Consider the following 19,188-nt stretch of genomic DNA (forward strand, 5'->3'; position numbering starts at 1 on the left):
TGGTCATCATGCCCAGAGACACATCTCCCACAAAGCACATCCTGAAACTCTTTTACCAGCATGGTGTTTCCAAGAAAATTGACATACTCAAGGTTTCCACAGTTCCTCCTCCCTATCTTCTGTGAAATGTTCACTTTGAGATATGTTGAAATTCTTTGGAGATGAGTAAAAGACAAATTGCAGCATTATTAATAATCCCTAATAAAAGGGATAAGCCCCAATGGAAATTAACTCTGCTATTAGAGAATTCTATTTTTCTCTTGCACTTCACTTCAGCAGGCACACACATAGAAACAAAAATCCCAATGTTATTTTCTTCCATTCTTTACTATCATTATAGCAACAAAAGTAAGAGATCAGATAAAGGTATGAGGATATGAAAAATTTAATACTTTTATGAATACAGCCCTAATCCTGGATCCAATCTGTTCCTAATCATTACTGTAAGCATAGATGATGCTTGAGCTAAAGCATTATTGTTTGGAGTTTCATTTGAAAAACTTAATGCCACTGCCTCTATTGGTTATGCTTTACTTTGCTGGCAGCACAGTGAAAGTTAATTACAACTATTCACTGCACAATATTTCTCTGTAACAGAAAACATCATTTCATAAACCCAAGTGCATTAGCCAGAGATGTCCATCATAGCCTAACTGTAAAAGAGCAATACATAGGCATATTGCAGCTAAACAAACAAGAAAACAACACTCACTTACTGTTAAGAAATTTCAAGTAAACTATCCCTGGAGTACAGATTTCCAGAAAAAAATCCACACATCTCAGAGCATTTAAAAGACCCTACTGATAAAGTCCTCTGCCACCTTTGATGTGAAATTGCTCCAAATCTAGTTAAAATTTTTCATCTAGTTTCTTTGGGAAACCTAGGACATGATTAGTTAAAAAAATAATAAATTAACATTTATAACCCTTTGGGAAAAATTATATACTTTATTATTCTCTATGCCTTACTGTAATATTAGAAATTCTACTGGGTCTTGCTTTACTAAATGCAAACTGTCTGGAAGTTCCTTGTTCTTTGGAATACAAATTGTTCACCTACAACTGCTGTTATACTGGAAACTACATCTTCATCTGTACTTGAAATCATTAACAGTTTAACAGAGAATTCGTATATGCACATATATGTTCCTTGATGAATTAATACACAGTTTTGTAAACTTGATCTAAACTTCTGAATTAGGATTTCTTTGGCATGTTAGATTACTGATTTTCTTCTATTTCTCTGGAACGTTTTGTAGATTTATGCATCTCTACCTGAAGTTCAATTTTTACATGACTTTTGCTGAGTTAGAATCTGTTTGCACATTTTTCCATGGAATATCATACATAACCTTTATTAGATTGTGACAAAGTAGCATGAAAACTGTCATCTTGTGAGCATAGAGATGAATGTTAAGCTGTTGGTTTGAAATTAAATTGTATTGTCTCGTAGAAGACCATCTCTTTGATCTTTTACTTTGAAACAAAGAAATAAAAAAGGAACAGGAAGTGCATAGTATGGCATATTTAAGTGAATTACATTGATAAATTCAGACATGAAAAATATTTGATGAGAGGTTTTGTGAGTCTATGAATATATACACCTTTGATTTAAGTGAGAAACAGGATTTCAAGCAACAGTGGAGATATGACTACTTGCTTGTCAGGGACACACTGATGCTTATTCAGCTTGGGACAAATTACTTTGGAAATAAAAGGTCAGAGCATTTGAAGTTGTGGATTAATGAATTAGCAATTAGACTGAAAAGCACTAAAAGGACAAGTGATATTTTGTGGCATATTACAAATTATCATAAGAAATTATCCTATGACCCCAGGACATGTTTCACACAGAAATTAAATGCTACTTTGATGAGGAAAGTTATTGGCAAACAATAAAAACTGGAAGCCAATATGAATATTTAAAACAGTAAAAACACACATGAAAGGTATGTTATAGACACTTAACAACTAAAGAGTCATGGATATATCATAACACAGCATAACCGGAAGAAGTTGGAATATATTTTTAAATTTTAAATAATGCAAATTGGTAGCTTTATTTAAAGAGATGGTTGTGCTAGTATTCCAACATAGCTTAATAAATGTAACTAATAATGATTACTGGAAAGTCAGAGAAGAGAGCTTCAGCGCAGAATAGTAATGCTTAATCTGCAGGGTAAATAAATAAATACCAAGGATAAAAATGCACTCAAAAGAGATGGCTTTCAAATAGCTAAACAGAAAAAATGGGGAAAGAGATAAATTATAAACAAAACATAAAAAGCTGAAAATACAAACAGATAATGAAAATAAAACTGAAATACAACAGCAGCATTTATTTTATTATGCTTTTTTATTTCATTTTAAAGAGAGAACAGGAAAAAGTGAATTATATCTTATTTTTTTAGGAGAGTAAGTAAAAATAAAATAAAACTGAAAATGAAACTAGAAAACTGATATTAAGACAGGGTTAGTGGAAATCAGTAGTTGTTCAGCTTACTGTCTATCTATATTCACCAGAGTTGCTGGTTCAAGCAACAATAGCCCAACTGCAGATTTGCCAAAGCACTGTGTTGTTTATGGTCTATTACCCCTTAAAACATCACTTTCCCAAAGCATCAGAGACAAAACTTATCATATATAGAAAACCTTTAGCATTAGTGAATTTTTTTTCATATGACACTTGAGATGCAGTTGCAGAATAGTAATTAGAAGTTTTAATTAGTTCCACTATTAAAATGAGGAAGCCATGTAGCAGACATGGCGCTTTAAAGAGCACTGATAGTCCACAGATGTTATTGTTGAACCCATTTAATGATCATGAGAAGAGGAACATTGTCCCTCCCTTCCTCCCTTCCTCCCTTCCTCCCTTCCTCCCTTCCTCCCTTCCTCCTTTCCTCCCTTCCTCCTTTCCTCCCTTCCTTCCTTCCTTCCCTCTAATTGCCTATTAAATAAATAAATATGAATGTTTTGATTAGCATATGAGTCTCTATATGGTAGAGCTAAGTATGAAGGAAAGAGGTAGAGTCCAAACAATGTGATGAAATGACATTTGAAATGGACGAAAGAGAAAAGAAAAAGGTGGAAGAAAGTAAAATTTCACTGACTCAAAAAGGAAGGAACCAAACATCTGCACAGTCAGTTATTAGAAGTTTTTTTATCACTTTTACAAAATAATGTAAAGGGTTTGGTTATAACTGTTTTATAAGATTATAAGGAACATAATTTAAAATACGAGAAAGAAAGTAACAGGTTTTTGGAGGAAAAATCACCAACAATATTTAAACCTATTATATAAACATCTATTCTTTTATTAAAAAAATAAAAAGCTACTATTATTTTTAGAAATGTATTTGATATGTATTGATTTTGAAAAATTTATATTGATTTTGAAAAATTTAAAATATACTGAAGTAAAAAACATTGTCTAAAGTAAAATCAGTCTAAATAGTTCTTTCTAAATGTTCAACTGTGTAAAATTCCTCCAAGCTGAAAATTCTATTCTTAGATACAAAGAAAAGCTCTGATTTAATCCTCACATATGATCAAAGAGCAATCATGATCTAAACATTGGACCTTTTATGTAATTATTTATGAATCATAATAGATCTGCAAGCCTTGGAGTCTATTTGTAATGCATAAGCTTTGTGCTGTAGAAGAATCATTCAAAGAACCCCCCAAAAATGTTATTTTTATTCATGTATATATAATAACAAATTATTTCCCAGTGGATTTTTCATTTATAGCTTTGTCAAAGTATAAAGCAGTTATTTTTTCCTGTTTTGGAACCCAACCTAAGGATTTTTTTAAGTAATTTTGGATCAGTAAAGTACAATATCTTATTTTCTAAAAATAAAATTACATATGTTCATTCTAGCTGTCTGCACTATCTATATTTGAATATAACTTACATGCTTAAACTATACATCTCATGCAATATAATACAGTGACATGACAACTTTTATCACTTAAGAACAACCTGAAATTCTCCAGAATTTATGATTTGGTTCAAAAACTATTCAATAAATCTGTCCTTTCATAAAGTTTTTGAACCAAAGGCACCAAGTCAGTATGAAGAATACTCTTTTTATGAAGAATTCATCCATAAAGAATGGAGATACCTGGAACTTAGCTTCTCCTCTCTCAAATATGCAACACTCATATCTTGAACTAACCTGAGAAGAGGGTAAAATACTCAATGAAAAATCGTGGCAAAGAAAACAGAGCACTTAAGAGGAAACATTCAATTCAAAATTTATTCATAGAGAAATGTAATCTGTATTTGCTGTCCTAGCTAATATTTGTCTTACATTTGCAACTCTAGAGACCAATGTCTTTTTCCCAAGAAGAATTTGTTGTCAGCTGTCAAAGGGAAGGAATCATTGTACTAATATTCACTGTCAGAATTTACCACAAATTCAAGAAACAGCTACTTATTGCTTGGAGACTGATATAAGAATACAGAGGTGAATGCTCAGTAAAACAGTCAAGGAAAGAAGAATCACGAGCAAACTATGGGAAAGCAGATTGAAAACAGACAGAACCTGATGTAAACACTTCAGTCTCTGTTTATACCATAAAATTTAAATCCTTAGACTGACATGATATGCTGAGGTCAACTCAGATAGCATTATCTTTATTTCGTTTAGACTTTCGAGCCCTAGCACTTATGCAAAGTGACTAAATACTGATTTAAACAGTTTATTTAAATCTTAGATTTTATTTGGTACTTTTAATCTTTGTATAAATCGTGCATTTTCCTTTCTACACATATAATATACCAAAATTATCTATTTTATTTATTCTTGGATTATGCATATTACATATTACATATGCATATATGCATATGTATATTGCAAACCTATATACTACAGCATAGTGACCTTTCTCTCTGAACTTAACTGACAGATAAAACAAAACACAGATAAAAATAATTTCTAAAAGCATTTTTCAATAGTTTTAAGTGCTATGGAAACTTTAGGAACCATCTTTATTCTGTAGTCTATTTCAATTAGAAATTCTAGTTGAAAAATATAGGATCATTTCATCTTGCAAAAATAAATAAATCGAGCTTATTAAATTACTTTATAGGAAAGAAAACCTTTTGACAATTTAAAAATATTCTCTAAGGGAAAAGAAAGACTGGAAAGATAAAGGATCATGTCAAGTACTAATCATATGGAAACACCCAATGTGGTAACTATCTATCTGTAGTTATTCACTAAATTCTTGCGCCTCACTTTTGAGGTCTGAAGTCTTGCTTGCTAGTAAAATGCACCAATAACATGCATGTAAATAAAGGACATGGGTGTATAAATAAATTGCATGCATTCAAATAGATTATAAAGTAAGAATTGATAAAGCCAGAGAAAAATTTAAAGCAAAAATTTTAACAAGTGAGAAATTGAGAGAGACTAGCAAAAGTCATGGTCCAGATCAGAAAGTTGGACTACCTCTTTCATGTGTACTAACACAGTCTCTAAACTTTTCTGACTCCTAAGTAAAAATTATTTGAATAGAATAAAAAGAAATAAATAAAGATAAATTTTAATCTATGTTTAGTTGTATATTATTTATGGGAAAAAGAATACCTGTTACATTCCCTGTTATCAAGAGGAAAGATGGGGAAAGCTACTCTTTCACACATCTTACTTCTGTAACTTGTTCAAATGCATTTAATTTCAAGATTGTCTTAGGAGTGTAAAACTTAGGAGGCCATACTAGTGTTTTCTTCAGAATGCTTTAAGGCTGAATAAGAAGTGTATAAAAATGTGATTTATATTTGCTTCTGAATAAATACTTCCACAATATTTGCCTCAGTCATGGAATATGAGTTCCAGATGAGGATGCTACCTAACAAGCATCAAATATAATAGTTGAACAGGCCTATGCACTTATTCACGTGTAAAAATGTCCATTTATAGAGGTGGACAGAGAATCCAGCAATATAAGTTTGCTTTCTATGTGTGTGTTCTAGGTATGATAAATACACACATTTAAAGATACCATAATTATAATACTCCCACGTATTCTTCTTAAAAGTGTGAAGCCAGGCATAATCAACATCTGTTGCAACACCAATACCAGATCATTTACTAGAAAAGCATGAAGAACAACCCTCCTAGTAAATATGAATGTTTTGATTAGCACATGTTCTGCCCATCTGCTGAAATCTTAAAGCAAATTGAAAGAAGATAAGCAAATATTTTTTCAAGCTATTCATGCAGTTTTTGAGATCATTAAGAGGTTCCACTTGAATTAACTACAGTCTTCTATTTAAAATGACAGTGATGTGCAGAATATGTTTCATCTCAATCTTTGACCTCATGCCTATAGAGAAAATGCTATCAAGCAATTCACCCAAATAAATGCAGAAAGGAACAATGACATAAATGTTAAATTTACAAAAATGTTTCTGAGACTGAATTCAACTGGCATGACCAACTGAGAAAGCACATTTTGAAGAACCTGAAGTAATGCTTCCCTAGATCCCTTACAGTTGATTGTAACGGTATCGGGTGTGACATTGCTTTGTTCCATCAGTATATGTTGACATTTTTGTCTTACTTCGTGCACTTTATTGTTAACATTTCAAGAGAGATGAATATCAAACAATGTGGGTGTTTACACTACGCACACAGAAATTTCTCTAAGACAAAATCTCAGGTCCACTATCAGAAAAAGGAGACCTGACTCGTATTGCTGTAGCAAATTTTGTTATAAAACAAAACAAAAAAAATTTTGTTATAAAAAAAAAAATTGTTATAAAGGCCTATACATTTGTACTCAGAAATAAATTCTGAATACTATTTATTTCTTATTTTGGGCTAGACATATGCTACAGAGGAGCTAAACCAAAACAAACACTGCCTATGGGCAAAACAGAGATGTTTTATTTTACAAATTCTACACTAAAGAAATAATGGATACCAATCTACTTGCATTAATTCTTAAAACACCTTCATGTTGAAAACAGTAATATTCAAATGGCATTATCATAAAAGTTTTACAATTTTAATAGACAGATTTGAAACCTAAATGCATAGTTGAAAGCTTGTAAAAGTTAACTTACATGATCAATTAGTTCACGAACCATTCCATTCCACTGTCCGCTGGCATCTTCTTGGGCTCCATATTTTCCATCTTCCACCAGTCTAATCTCATAGGAAAACCCAAGGATAGTAGACAGCTCCCGGAGGAGGTCTATGCAATAACCTTCAAAACGATCATTTCCATACAAGGGTTTGTCAGACTTCTTGAACATAACATATGGCTCTTCCTGTAAGAATTGAGAAGACAGAATGGATAATGAATGTCCCCACACTTTTCTTCTCATTTTAGCCTCAAGTAGTAGACACTCATATGCTTACATATGCATACACTCATGATATCACTCCCTGTACAAAGAAATAATATGAAAACTATAATCCTTTTAGCTTTGGCTGTGTGTGTCTAAAATCTTCAATGTCTTTTCAAAGATTCTCTTTATCATTTTAATTTTTGGAAAGAAAATACACTCTAAACACTGTACACATGTCTTCAAGGAATGCATATATACACTAAATTTAAATGTGCTCCTTAACCAATTGCATTATACAGTGATACAAAATGTATTGTTTGGATAGACAATATAAGCCTTTTAAAATTCAGAAAAAATGTGCTTTGGCAACTTAAAAAAATGTCATTAAAACTCCAAACATTGATCAAATATTTTAAGTATTATATTTTACACTTCTATTTATACAAGTGTTTAAACTCTTTTCACAATGCTTTGTTAGGCAAAGCATAAAAAACCCAAGGGAGTAGGAAAAAGTCAGTGAAAGCACCTACTTCTCTATCATCTCAAGTTATAGGCTTACAAGACTGCAGCAAAACCTGAAAACATTTACTCAAAAAGTAAATTCTATAGTAGACATTCCATGAAAACTGAATTACATTTCTTTAAGCATTTCTCTTCTGATGTTTATATCAAATTCCAATGTAATTTTTTTTTTGCAGTAAGTGGAGTGCGAACAGACAGCAAACAAATTAAGATTGGCAGAATAATTGTAATTATAGGAAGAAAATTTACATTTAGTGAAACAGTATTTTTGTATCTCTTTCTCAGTATAGGATGGCCTTTCTCAAATAGAAAATTAAAGGGAAAATGCAAAAAACAATTGGTAGTTTTCCACTATAGTATGGAACCAATATTCAAGCTGTGTTTGTTAAGTTAAATATGCAAGTCTGTCTTTGCTCACTTTTGGGAGAGACTCTTTTCATTTTTTATAATGAAAAAGAAAAAGAACCAAGTAAATAAGTAAGTATGTAAGTAATACAAATATATTTAATATTGATATATTTAATCATTGCACCAAACACAAGACTCAGTGAATAATCTGATAAACTCTGCAGGGCAACTTAAGATGTTTACAGGCCTAAATCCCCACATCAGCACTCAGTGGCATTAAAGGCACCTCATTCCACAGGCACCCAACAGCTTTAGTAAGTAAAGACTCCTAATGTAATCTTCTGCCTTGAGTTTTCCCATTATTTAAACATTATATCCACATAAAACTGGAACTTTAGTACATAAGATTTTGCCCAAAGAAATGAAAAGGAGAATGCAGGGAAGAATCTTGTTCTTGAAAGAGCTGTTTTATACTCCTATTGAAATTAGTAAGGTTACAGCCATATTTTTTAAAAAAGTACATCACTGATCTTCATACAATTAGCAAAGAAAAAACATGGAATAAATTATCCAGCCAAGCTTCTAGGATGTTTTGACAGAAATTTCTCAAACAACAGATAAATAAATGACTCCAGAAGAGCTCTTCAAGATATAGTATTGACAAGAACAAAGACCTAGCAGAAAACATGAAAGTTGAAAGCAATTTAAATAACAAGGTCCACTGAATAATTCTTGAGAAGCAGAGATGGTATCAGAGCAAAAAAAACCTATGTGAAAATAGGTGTAAATAAGCTAGGGAAATCGGTATTAAATATCTCAAAGATAACAACTACAAGGAAAACATTTTTTTCAGGTGAAATGACAATTCCTTAAGGAAAGCATACCACTGGCCAAGAAGACGTCATGCTAAGACAAAGCGCAGTGTGCTTTTTTTTTTTTCTATGGTGGCAGCAATTTTCTTCACATTAACTACTATGGTTTGGATTTGTACTCAAATCAGCATTATAACACAGGAATATTTTCATTACTGCTGAGTACTGCTTATACAGTGTCACAGCCTGTTCTGCAGGCATGAAGGAATTCCAATGTAGCTTGGAATGCTCATGTGCACAGATCCAAGACCTTTGCTCTCAGATTTTTTCAGATATTTGCAGTCTTACACATCCCCCAATCTCTGGAGTCTTGGCAAGATCCTTGATAACTTTTTTGTCCCTGTCTTCCATTCCAAGCAATCCTTAGTTATCAGGGACAAAATTTAAATATTGCAATATCAAGGAGGAAGTATAATTGCCAATTTATGCTTTTTTAAAAATTCTTAATAAGCACAGCAGGATATTCTTCATTGAGCAATTCAGCTCATTGATACATTCCTACACATTTTTCTATCAGATCATTATAGAAATCCTCAGACATTTTATCTGTTCTGCTGATGCTTTTTTTATGTTTTGTTAGAAAAATAAAAAAAATCTTGCAACCCTTTCTGGAATTCTTAGCTCCAGCTCCCTACTCATTTATATTCTTTACTCTGGCCAGCTGGGATAAGGGCTACAATAGTATCTGTACTACTGTTTAATGATTTTCAACTTCTGCTGAGGAGACTGATCAATAAGCTATTAATACTCTCTTAATGCTTTTCCAATCCTACATTCAGTAATTTCTTACTGGTACTTGCTACTTTTTCTTGTTATTCTACTGTACAAAATATTTGTTTTTTCTCTTCCAACATTTACTTGCTATATAAAGTGATTTCTAGCTTAACTTGAGCAGGGTTGGTGCTGGCAGCTTCATCTGTAATAGCTCTGATTAATCCCAACCTAGTTTGCTTTTTCCTCAAGTAATACACATGCTAAATACTGATCATGGCATTCAAGTATTCTGGACAAGTGCAGGCAAAGGGTTCTACGTGTTTTAATTGCTCAAGCTTTAAATTTGTAGACTGGGCTAATGTAAAACTGGTTGCTAAACATGCTCTCAGGAAAGTCTCTATGCATTAAAAGTGCAATCACCATTGCTTCTTGGTGGATTATCACTTCCACCAAAATCTTGCACTAGGACAATTGTCATTGATTAGGTAGACAGAGTAATATGTAGATTGACAGCTGCTTTGTACTTTAACATTGTTCACAATTTATTTTTTTTCCTTACATTCCTGAAAAAATGACCCTTAAAAATTACTAGACCACATAACAGAAGGAGTATTTGAAATCTTCTAAACAGTTTCAGTTGAAATTAAGTCTTTCAACTGATCAAATCTCCCTAGGAAAACAGATAAACACTTTCCATTACCACTTTTATTTTTTCTTGGAATGACATGAGTAGCTTGAAACAAAAAGTCACTGAATAAACACTGACTATAGACACTGCAACTCTAAATTTACATCAGGGCAGTTTATTACAAAATTTTTCAGATCAAAGTCATCATTTAATGTTTCGTAAGACTAAAATATCTTCAGTGAAGAGAGATACAGAAGAGCCCCATCCCAAGCCAGGTAAGCACTAAAAGTGAGAATGCAGACAAACATGTAAATGCAGCAAATCATTTTTCTGAGAAAATTTACTGAAAAGTAAACTTAGATAAAATACTGCAAATAAAGGTATGGCTACAAGGAACAGTGGAATCACAGGCAGATTAAAAACTATGTCTGCAAATGGAAGATAAATCTTTGAAAGTTAATTATTATTGTAACTTTACAGACTGGTTTTAGTTTTAAAAATGTACAGCTAATGCTTGAATGAAAGCACACTTATTCTAAAGAAAAATTTCTGCTAATTTCTCTTTTTCTTTTCAGATTTGAACAATAAATATTTCCATTAATTATTCCTGCGAGTTATATTATATTATATTTTAATGACAAAGATATTACTGGAAATTACAACTAGTTTTACATTTCAAATTCCTTTTTTTTAATTAATATTAATCAAACATGTAAATTTTTCCTTAATAATTTCAACGTGGAATAACATATTTTTAAATTAATCTAGAATTTATTACTATCAGTATAGAGAAAAGCAAAGCAAAAGAAAAAAAAAATTAGCAAAAAGTGGAAGCCCTAATGATGAAATGGGGAAAACTATTTGAAAAATTTCCACTCTAAGAACAGAGATTTTAATTACTAGCTGCTGTTCACCAGAAGGTGGGATACTGGAGTGTTGAAAGACTGCCATATCTTCTTAACATGTATATGAGATATAAGGAATACACAATAGGTTTTCACAGTAAGCAGTCAAAATTCTAGTGGGAGAGGTGAATCAATCCACTAGTTACTATCAATCAAAACAATTCATGGATGAACCATCTTTATAAAGATGACAGGTAAATTTATTCTTTTAATTCTAATATTCTTTTAATATATATTAAAGTTTGGCCATTGAAAACTCATGTTTGAGTATCCAAGAGAAAAGAGAAATTATGCACTAGTCATTTGAGAAAGTAGCATATATCAATAAAATACAGTGTGGGAATACTGTACTTTGAGCTAACTAAAATTCTTTTAAAATTTATGATAAATATTCCTTCTAATTCCTTTTAATTCTATTCCTATTTCAAACCAATTTTTTTTAAGGGAAGTACAATAAAAAGGTAATTTCACTTTTCAAATGCAAAGTCACAAAAAACTACTAAATTTGAGAACATCGCACACCTTTCATAACTTTCACACATTTCTTGGAAAAATTAAACTTGACAACTGTGAGCTTTTCTGAGCTTTGATGTAAGCAGATACAGAAGAGTACATAAAAGCTACACAGGAAAAGAAAACAAGCATTTACTTCAGCAGAACAGGGCAAATGAACCAGCGTGATAATATGTACAGACTGGAATGAAATTAGAATAAAAAAAAAACCTAAGTACCATGCACATATCTTTATAAACATGGAAACTGAATTCCAAAGTTGAAGCTTTTTCATATTTGAAGTAGAATATATATAGGAACAAAAATATTTAGATACTTACATCTAAAGACTAAAGAGAAGAAATGTTTCAGAATTCTCGTGGGAATTTAGGAGAATCAAATAATAAGAAATCCTTATTACTGAAGTTGAAAATTTGTTTTCTTTAGGTTTTTTGTTTGGTTTGTTTTTTCTAAATGTAGAATATTCATAAAGTCAACTTCTTAAATGAAAAAGGAATTCTGAAGTTCCAATGCAGATGGTTTTAAAATAAAAGAAAGCAGTAGTATCAAAAAGATTGATATATCCAAAGCTATGGTTATAAAAGATAAAAACATCATACTAATTATTTTTAAAATGTTTCCCCCACTTCACTAAAAACACCTGTCTATCTCTCTATTGGGCATGTTCAGCTGGTGTTTGGGGCTGCTATGGGATCAGAATTTGGAAACCAGACACATTTCTCCACAAAAACTACATGTACATAGATTCCTAGACAAGTTGCAGTCCTGACAAGCCCTGTCCCTTTCCAGAATAGACCCCTGAATTGTTGAGAAACCAAGGAATAATTTTTAGCTACCTACCTGCAAAATGCATTATGAAGGATTCAAGACAAAAAGGACAGAGCACACAGCTCTGTCCTTACTTAAAATAGATGAATTTATGAATCACAGTTTATATTTTATTATTTTTCCCATCAATATATTTTCTTCTTCTAGAGACTCAGCCATCCCTGAAAATGCAGGGCATACTTAACGCTGTAAAATCTTAATGACTGCAGACTAAAGGAGCAAATAGATACTGCTCTGAATTTCAGAAATAGAATTAAAAATAAAAGAAAGACTGGGATATTTAAATGGAAAGTGAGCATTAGAGCAAACTACAGAGAAAAATTATTAAGGCTCCACAGCTGCCAATATACTATAGACTATTGTAGGGAATTCTTAAAGTGAAAATAACATCATAGAAAAACCATATGGACAGCTTATATGATAGAATTGTCTTTTCTTTTTTCATTTAAGCAAGATTTTGCAGACTCAGAGAAGGAGAGAAAAGGAAGCTGATTATGTAGTAGGTATATTTCTAGGGGCTTTAGCATTCTATATTGTTTCCTTGCATTGCCACAAAATGAATATTCAGTAATATGCTTTCTGCCCAACAGAAACGTACTTTTTAAGCATAAAAAAGATAGAACTACCAAATTAAGCTAGTACATGTGTTTCTGCACCAAAAAATGGTTTGGGTCTTTTTACTATTCCAAGTACAGCTCTTCCAATTTATACCACTTCTTCTGAATGCCATTCTTCATAGCTGAATAGAGTAACTGCAATTACCAAAATTTTTACTACACAATAACTGAAGTAAAAAAGGCAGCTACAAGCGAGCAACTTGTAACACCAATTTAAAGTCTTTTTTTTTTTTATTGCAATATTTAGATACCTGCAAAGAAGATGGACACTTTTAAAAAACCACTAACCAAAAGTTAAGTCCTAAGAGAATGGATATCCCTGATTGCAGAAAGCAGCTTTTCTCTCAGATCTCAGGAGTCTTTTGCTAGCTTTGCCAGATTAAAATCAGTGCCCATTGGCATCAGTGCCATTTATATTTGTGCAATTTACCATTTCTAGGGCTAATTATTTCAACCAAAATCATGTTAGTATCACTGTATAAAAGCAATACTTAGAGTACATTAACTCAAACCTCATCAACAGGCAGATGTTAAAACACAAACAAGCTTGAAACACCCTAAATTATTGAGTGTTTCTTCTGTAATCTTGTGGGGATTGATCCTTGCTGCAGTTTTGTTATCACTGATCTGGAATCAAACATACAACGACAGCAATTGAAGAGTGCAGATACATAGGCTGGTTCATTACCGAGTAACAAAGGGAACAGGTCACTCGCGGAGACAGGACAGCATTCTGTAAAGTTGTAACTCTAACAGCAATTAGGTTCAATGAATTACATATCAGTGAAAAGCTTCAAGAAAAATCCTGGGCAGGATATCTGGGTACAAAGCAACAGCAGTACAGAGGGCATGGGAGGTTAATTGGAATTATTAATAAAATTTACTTGACAATGTAGTTGTTACATGTAGGAAACTTGTGAAATAAATGATTATTTTGTTTTCCTGTGGGAAGTCAATAGGAAGAAAATTGACAGGTTAATACCCTAGAAGATATACTTTTACTATAAGAGAATATATGACATTTATTTATATTTCATTAAAAAAAGAAACAAGGGATTATAAATTTATAAACTAAATTATAACTATAGTGTACCATTACTATAATTAATAGTACAAGAGAAAGTTGTGATAAATCTCTGCTAGTCTTATCATAACAAGAAATTAGATCTGAAGGTGAGTCAGGTGTATATCTGTATATGCTATATATGCAGCTGTATATGGTATGTATTTTTCAATTAGTGAATTAAATGAAACAAAGGATTTCAGAAGATTTTCTACCACTTTAAAACAGACCTTAAAAGCAATGGAAAAGTTACCCATGGGATGAAATTCTATGACTTATGTTACATAAAAGGTTAAAAGCACACTGGCATTTGTATCTATGCACCTGTAAAAATTCATTCTAGCTTGAAATGTCATAATATATGTTGGTAGGTAAGAACTTCTTAATAAAGTATACAACTGCAAGAAAGCGGATCCTTTTTTAATACCTGCAAATTCATGATAATGGTGGCAGCAGACAAACACAGCAAACAAACTTCTGGAAAATTTTAAATTTGCATTGAAATTAAAATTACTATTACGAAATTACTGCGAGGAAATAAATGAACACTTATTTTTACTTAAATAGTTGTATTTAATTATAATTAAAAAATACCTCATTCACTGCTGTGAATCTGCCAACAGTGAAAATTTTTAAAAAGTTACTCAAATTGTTTCTTCTGATATAGTTCAAAGGACAAATCAATTATATACCTGTATAACTAAAAATTTTGTTTCAATAATTGAGTAATGACAATGTTAAATAAATGTTAAATACTTTGCTCTTTCCTTTGAGGTGTTAGAATAGCAAACAAAAGCAATAGATTTTTCTGGCACTGAAGAAAGCAGCTTTTTAAAGAAAACATTTTAGTCAATAATAAGAAAAGTAAAATTACTAATCAATTAACATAACACCAAAATTGGGATAACTTGCTCACAATTAAGGCAAGAGTGAACATCCTTGACTAGCTTATCAACTGAAGTTCATTCATGACACCATAAATTCCAAGTAATTCTAATTCCCAGTAACGGTAATGCACACTGCAGAATGTTCATTACTATTGTAATTAGTGTTCTATCAGTTTGTCTGCAAAACTGTATTTCAGGAAAAGCAAATACAAATGCTTACCAAGATGGTAGTAACAATTAAAGAGCGATTGGACAGCGAATCTGTGATGTTTGCTGGCTTTCCTTTCTGATTCTCAGTCATGTTAAGGCCGCTCAACGGATCCCAAGTTCCAACCTATAAAACAGTAAATTACTGTGTAAATCACCCATTAGTTACATTTCAGCATAGAGAGAATAACACTTTAAGGAAAAACAGATTGCTACAGGGAAAAAAAGTTTGATTGCTTAGAGTTATTATTAAATTTTGTTCCATTTTTCTCTGTCATTGCATTTAAAGTCTGCTTATTTAAAATATGATTAACAATACCTCAAATTATGTTTCGTGAGGTGTGACATTAGGCATAAAAATGATATAGATATCTAAAGCTACTCTTAATACTCAATTTTCCATTTCTCAAGATAAACCACACCTGAAGATAACTTAGCAGGCAGAAATTAATTTGCAGAGCAGAGAGCATTGTCTCTACAAAAGGATTTACCCTTTTCTGTGATCAGAGAGAACAGCGGGACAAACTACATTTTTGGGAAAAATAATGTAAAAGACAGAAACAAGCTAAGTGCAACAACTTAATTCATTTACAGATAAATTTTCAACACATAAGTATTTTGACATTTTGTACTTTGAAATAAAGTCTGGAGGATTTTTATCTAATAAGAACATCTGAGGTTGTGCTTCAGGGTCCAGGTCAAGGACAGACTTAAATACTAAGTGTAAGGAATGAGGCTCATCTGTAATTTATTTGCATTTTCATCTCTATACAATTAAAATGGTAAATATAGCTATCCATTTTAGAAATCAGAATGTTTGTATTATTACATTGCCTAAAAAAAACCCACAAATATATCCTTTTTTGCTTTTAGACAGGATTATGAACATCATTTCAAATACTAAGTAGTATCTATAACACAAGGTAAAGATATTTTAAAACTAAACACAGAAAAAAATTAAAAATTTCAGTAAGGATTCATTGCAAATATACAAATGTATGTATATAAACACACACTATTTTTTAGATTATCTTTTCAACTGGGTCCTGATAGACTGTTTCTATTCTTTTAAGTGATTTGTTGCCAAAGGGCTGTAAAGTAAATTTAGGATGCAAAGTGGTGTGAATACAAAGAGTTCAATTTCTAAAACTGAGACTACAGCAGAGCATGAATCAGTGGATGCTGTAATAAAGAAACAAAAAATTTCATCTCTTTTTCTCCAATTTTCTGTTCCACAGGAATCAATATTTTGTCTTTGAATCTGTCTTTCTCTCTTAACACTCAGTTCCTAGAGGTCTTTTGAATGTGGTCATTCAGTACCTCATAAATTGATCAAAGAATCATGAAGGGAAGAAAGAATATATTTGTCTCAGAAATAAAATTGGAAAGTGACATCTAACACATCATTTCAAAGTCTTGAAATCAAGACTTGCTACCAAAAAACTCCTTCATTTACTGTTCTAATACAATGAAAGGCTTTCAGAAAACACAAAATGTTTAGCCTTTCAGCTTGGCCACAATCAAGAAATTTTAAAACAGTTGCTAACGTTTAATTGCAGTGTTCTGTTAATGGTGACAATCATAGTGTTTGCTTTGCTTCAAAGACCAAACTAGAATAGAGTAACAAGGACTGACAAAGACCAGAACTTGAGCCTGTCGCTGCATTACTGAAGTTGAAACACGCTCTGTGAGATGTACAGATGTTCAGGTACACAAGAAGTACAAAAATTTCTGAGGAAACACCATCATCTTATATGATCAGTTTCAAATCCTAAATTCATTAAATCATTTGTTTTGTTTAAATTCATGTTTATAATTCCAATTTATATTGGCAAAAGGTAAGACATTGCTAACCAAAATACTTCCTCTCCTACTTTTTAACATAGTCACAACCAGAAGTGAAGGAACACCAACTGTTAGAATTTGGATTTTATCTAATTACAGACTTAATCTACTGCAGACCTATAACAATTATCAGCAGCATTACTTTAAAAAGAAAATTCTGTCTTGATAAATTGATACATCATTTTTCTAAATTAGGTTCATTGTACTTTTGCTGCTACTTTTGTTAACCAAAAACCTAATAAATGGACCAAAAGTCATAGGTCCACAATTAGACTTTCTTTGGATTATCTTTGTTGATGAGCTCAAACCCAACAATTTGCATCACGGGTTCATATATATTACTGATATGTTTAGCTCCCAAATCACACAAATGAGTTTTCAAAGCTGCTTCTTATAGCAAAGTTGTGCAAAAACCATTCAACAAGTTAATTATGTTCTATTTGTTTCAGCACAGTGTTTTAATCTTTAAGTAGCTTTTTTAACTGAGTAGAATTGCCAATGTGTTTTTACTAGAAAATGCCAACAATGCAGAAAAGGTGCATCAAGGTAGTCTATAACTGAAATTCAAACAAGCTACCATTTAATTTATTGCATTACATTTGTAAAACTTACAAATTTTCCTGAAAAGTTAAACAAGTATTCATACATACACTTTAGAGAGAGAATGTTCAAACAGTAAATATATTGTAAATATTGACTATATTGTCAAGCCATCAATTTCCTATTATTCTTTCCAATTCCTTTAAATGGCTAAACTATTCTGAAGTGACCATGCCAATCTGAATATTTTAACATTTATTATCCAAAGTACAGGATCCAAATCAGGTGTACCCATGAACATGTGCTCCACAGTGAGCCAAAGAAAAATGATAGAAAGAATTAGCTTAGACAAGAATCACCTTATTTAAGTTGAAACTATTCCAAGAGCTAAATTCATCATTGAATATCACAGAGTATTCTGTAACATGGTAATTGCGGTGGTCCTCAAGGACAAAGAATACAATTTCCCAAATTCATGTGAATGGTTGAAAACTTGCATCCAAGCTTCCACATATTTGACTTCCAGGTAACTATCAGGTTACTGCAGTCCCTCAAAACTAGATATTCCCACCCAGCTGGACATCCCCCCCCAGAATCACTTTGTAGCTCTGCAGGCTAAGGAGGCCTTGTCTCTGTATAAGAACTGCTCAGCAATTGTTGAAATATTCCTGTGTTATCAATGCTGTTTTCAGCTCAACTCCAAATCACAGCCTCATACAAGCTTATATGAAGGAATTTAACCCTGTCCTAGTCAAAACCATCAAAATATTTCACCATCACCCCCCCAAAAAAGAAGCACTGTACACTCGCAAAACTTAAGATTTGCTGAGTTTACATATGCTCTAGAGCACTTTACTGAGATTCAGTCTCATGAGATGCTAGTAACAAAAATTCAGTAGCTTTGTTACTTCAGCATGTTTGAAAAGTGATTTATCTTCATGAATAGATAAGCATACTTTCAAGTATTATTCTTTTTGATTTTTCTTCAAAGTTCTCCTGAGAAAATTAACATTTTTTTGCTCTGAGTCAATCAAAACTATGAATATGACTCACAGTGAAGTGCCACAAGCATTGTATTATCATTGCCTTTCTGCAGTGCTACCCACTGACTATGCAGCCAGAACCAGAGCCATGTTCAACTCCCAAAGATTTGTGAAATCTATCTATGCTTTCTTTATTTACTTTTGTGAAATAGTTACTAGTAGTAGTGATTACATCAAGGAAATAATTATACTCCATTAGGAATAATAATGTTTCTTCTTATTTCCCATTTGCAAATTGCTTAATTTATTTTGCTTTCTTCAGCAATATTATATTATTATATTACGCTTTCTTTGCCAAATATAACATTAGTAACAAAACTTCAATACTTCTGGATCCCACAGATTTACTATGT

At 31.9% G+C, this 19,188-nt stretch overlaps 1 protein-coding gene across 2 annotated transcripts in view; it reads right to left on the reverse strand.

The window, feature by feature from the left end:
* GRIK2 (glutamate ionotropic receptor kainate type subunit 2) overlaps positions 1-19,188 on the reverse strand; it is a 364,036-nt gene that overhangs the window by 146,882 nt on the left and 197,966 nt on the right. For both annotated transcript variants that reach the window (XM_005518233.2, XM_088052479.1), the window contains 2 exons: positions 15,421-15,534; positions 7,076-7,282 (listed from right to left, as the gene is read on the reverse strand). In XM_005518233.2, the coding sequence (XP_005518290.1) occupies positions 7,076-7,282; positions 15,421-15,534 (321 nt within the window). The remainder of the gene's footprint in view (positions 1-7,075; positions 7,283-15,420; positions 15,535-19,188) is intronic.

The sequence above is a fragment of the Pseudopodoces humilis genome, chromosome 3 (assembly GCF_049639895.1).
Source record: "Pseudopodoces humilis isolate 2021_Gansu_Grassland_sample_001 chromosome 3, ASM4963989v1, whole genome shotgun sequence".
Classification (NCBI taxonomy): Eukaryota; Metazoa; Chordata; class Aves; order Passeriformes; family Paridae; genus Pseudopodoces; species Pseudopodoces humilis.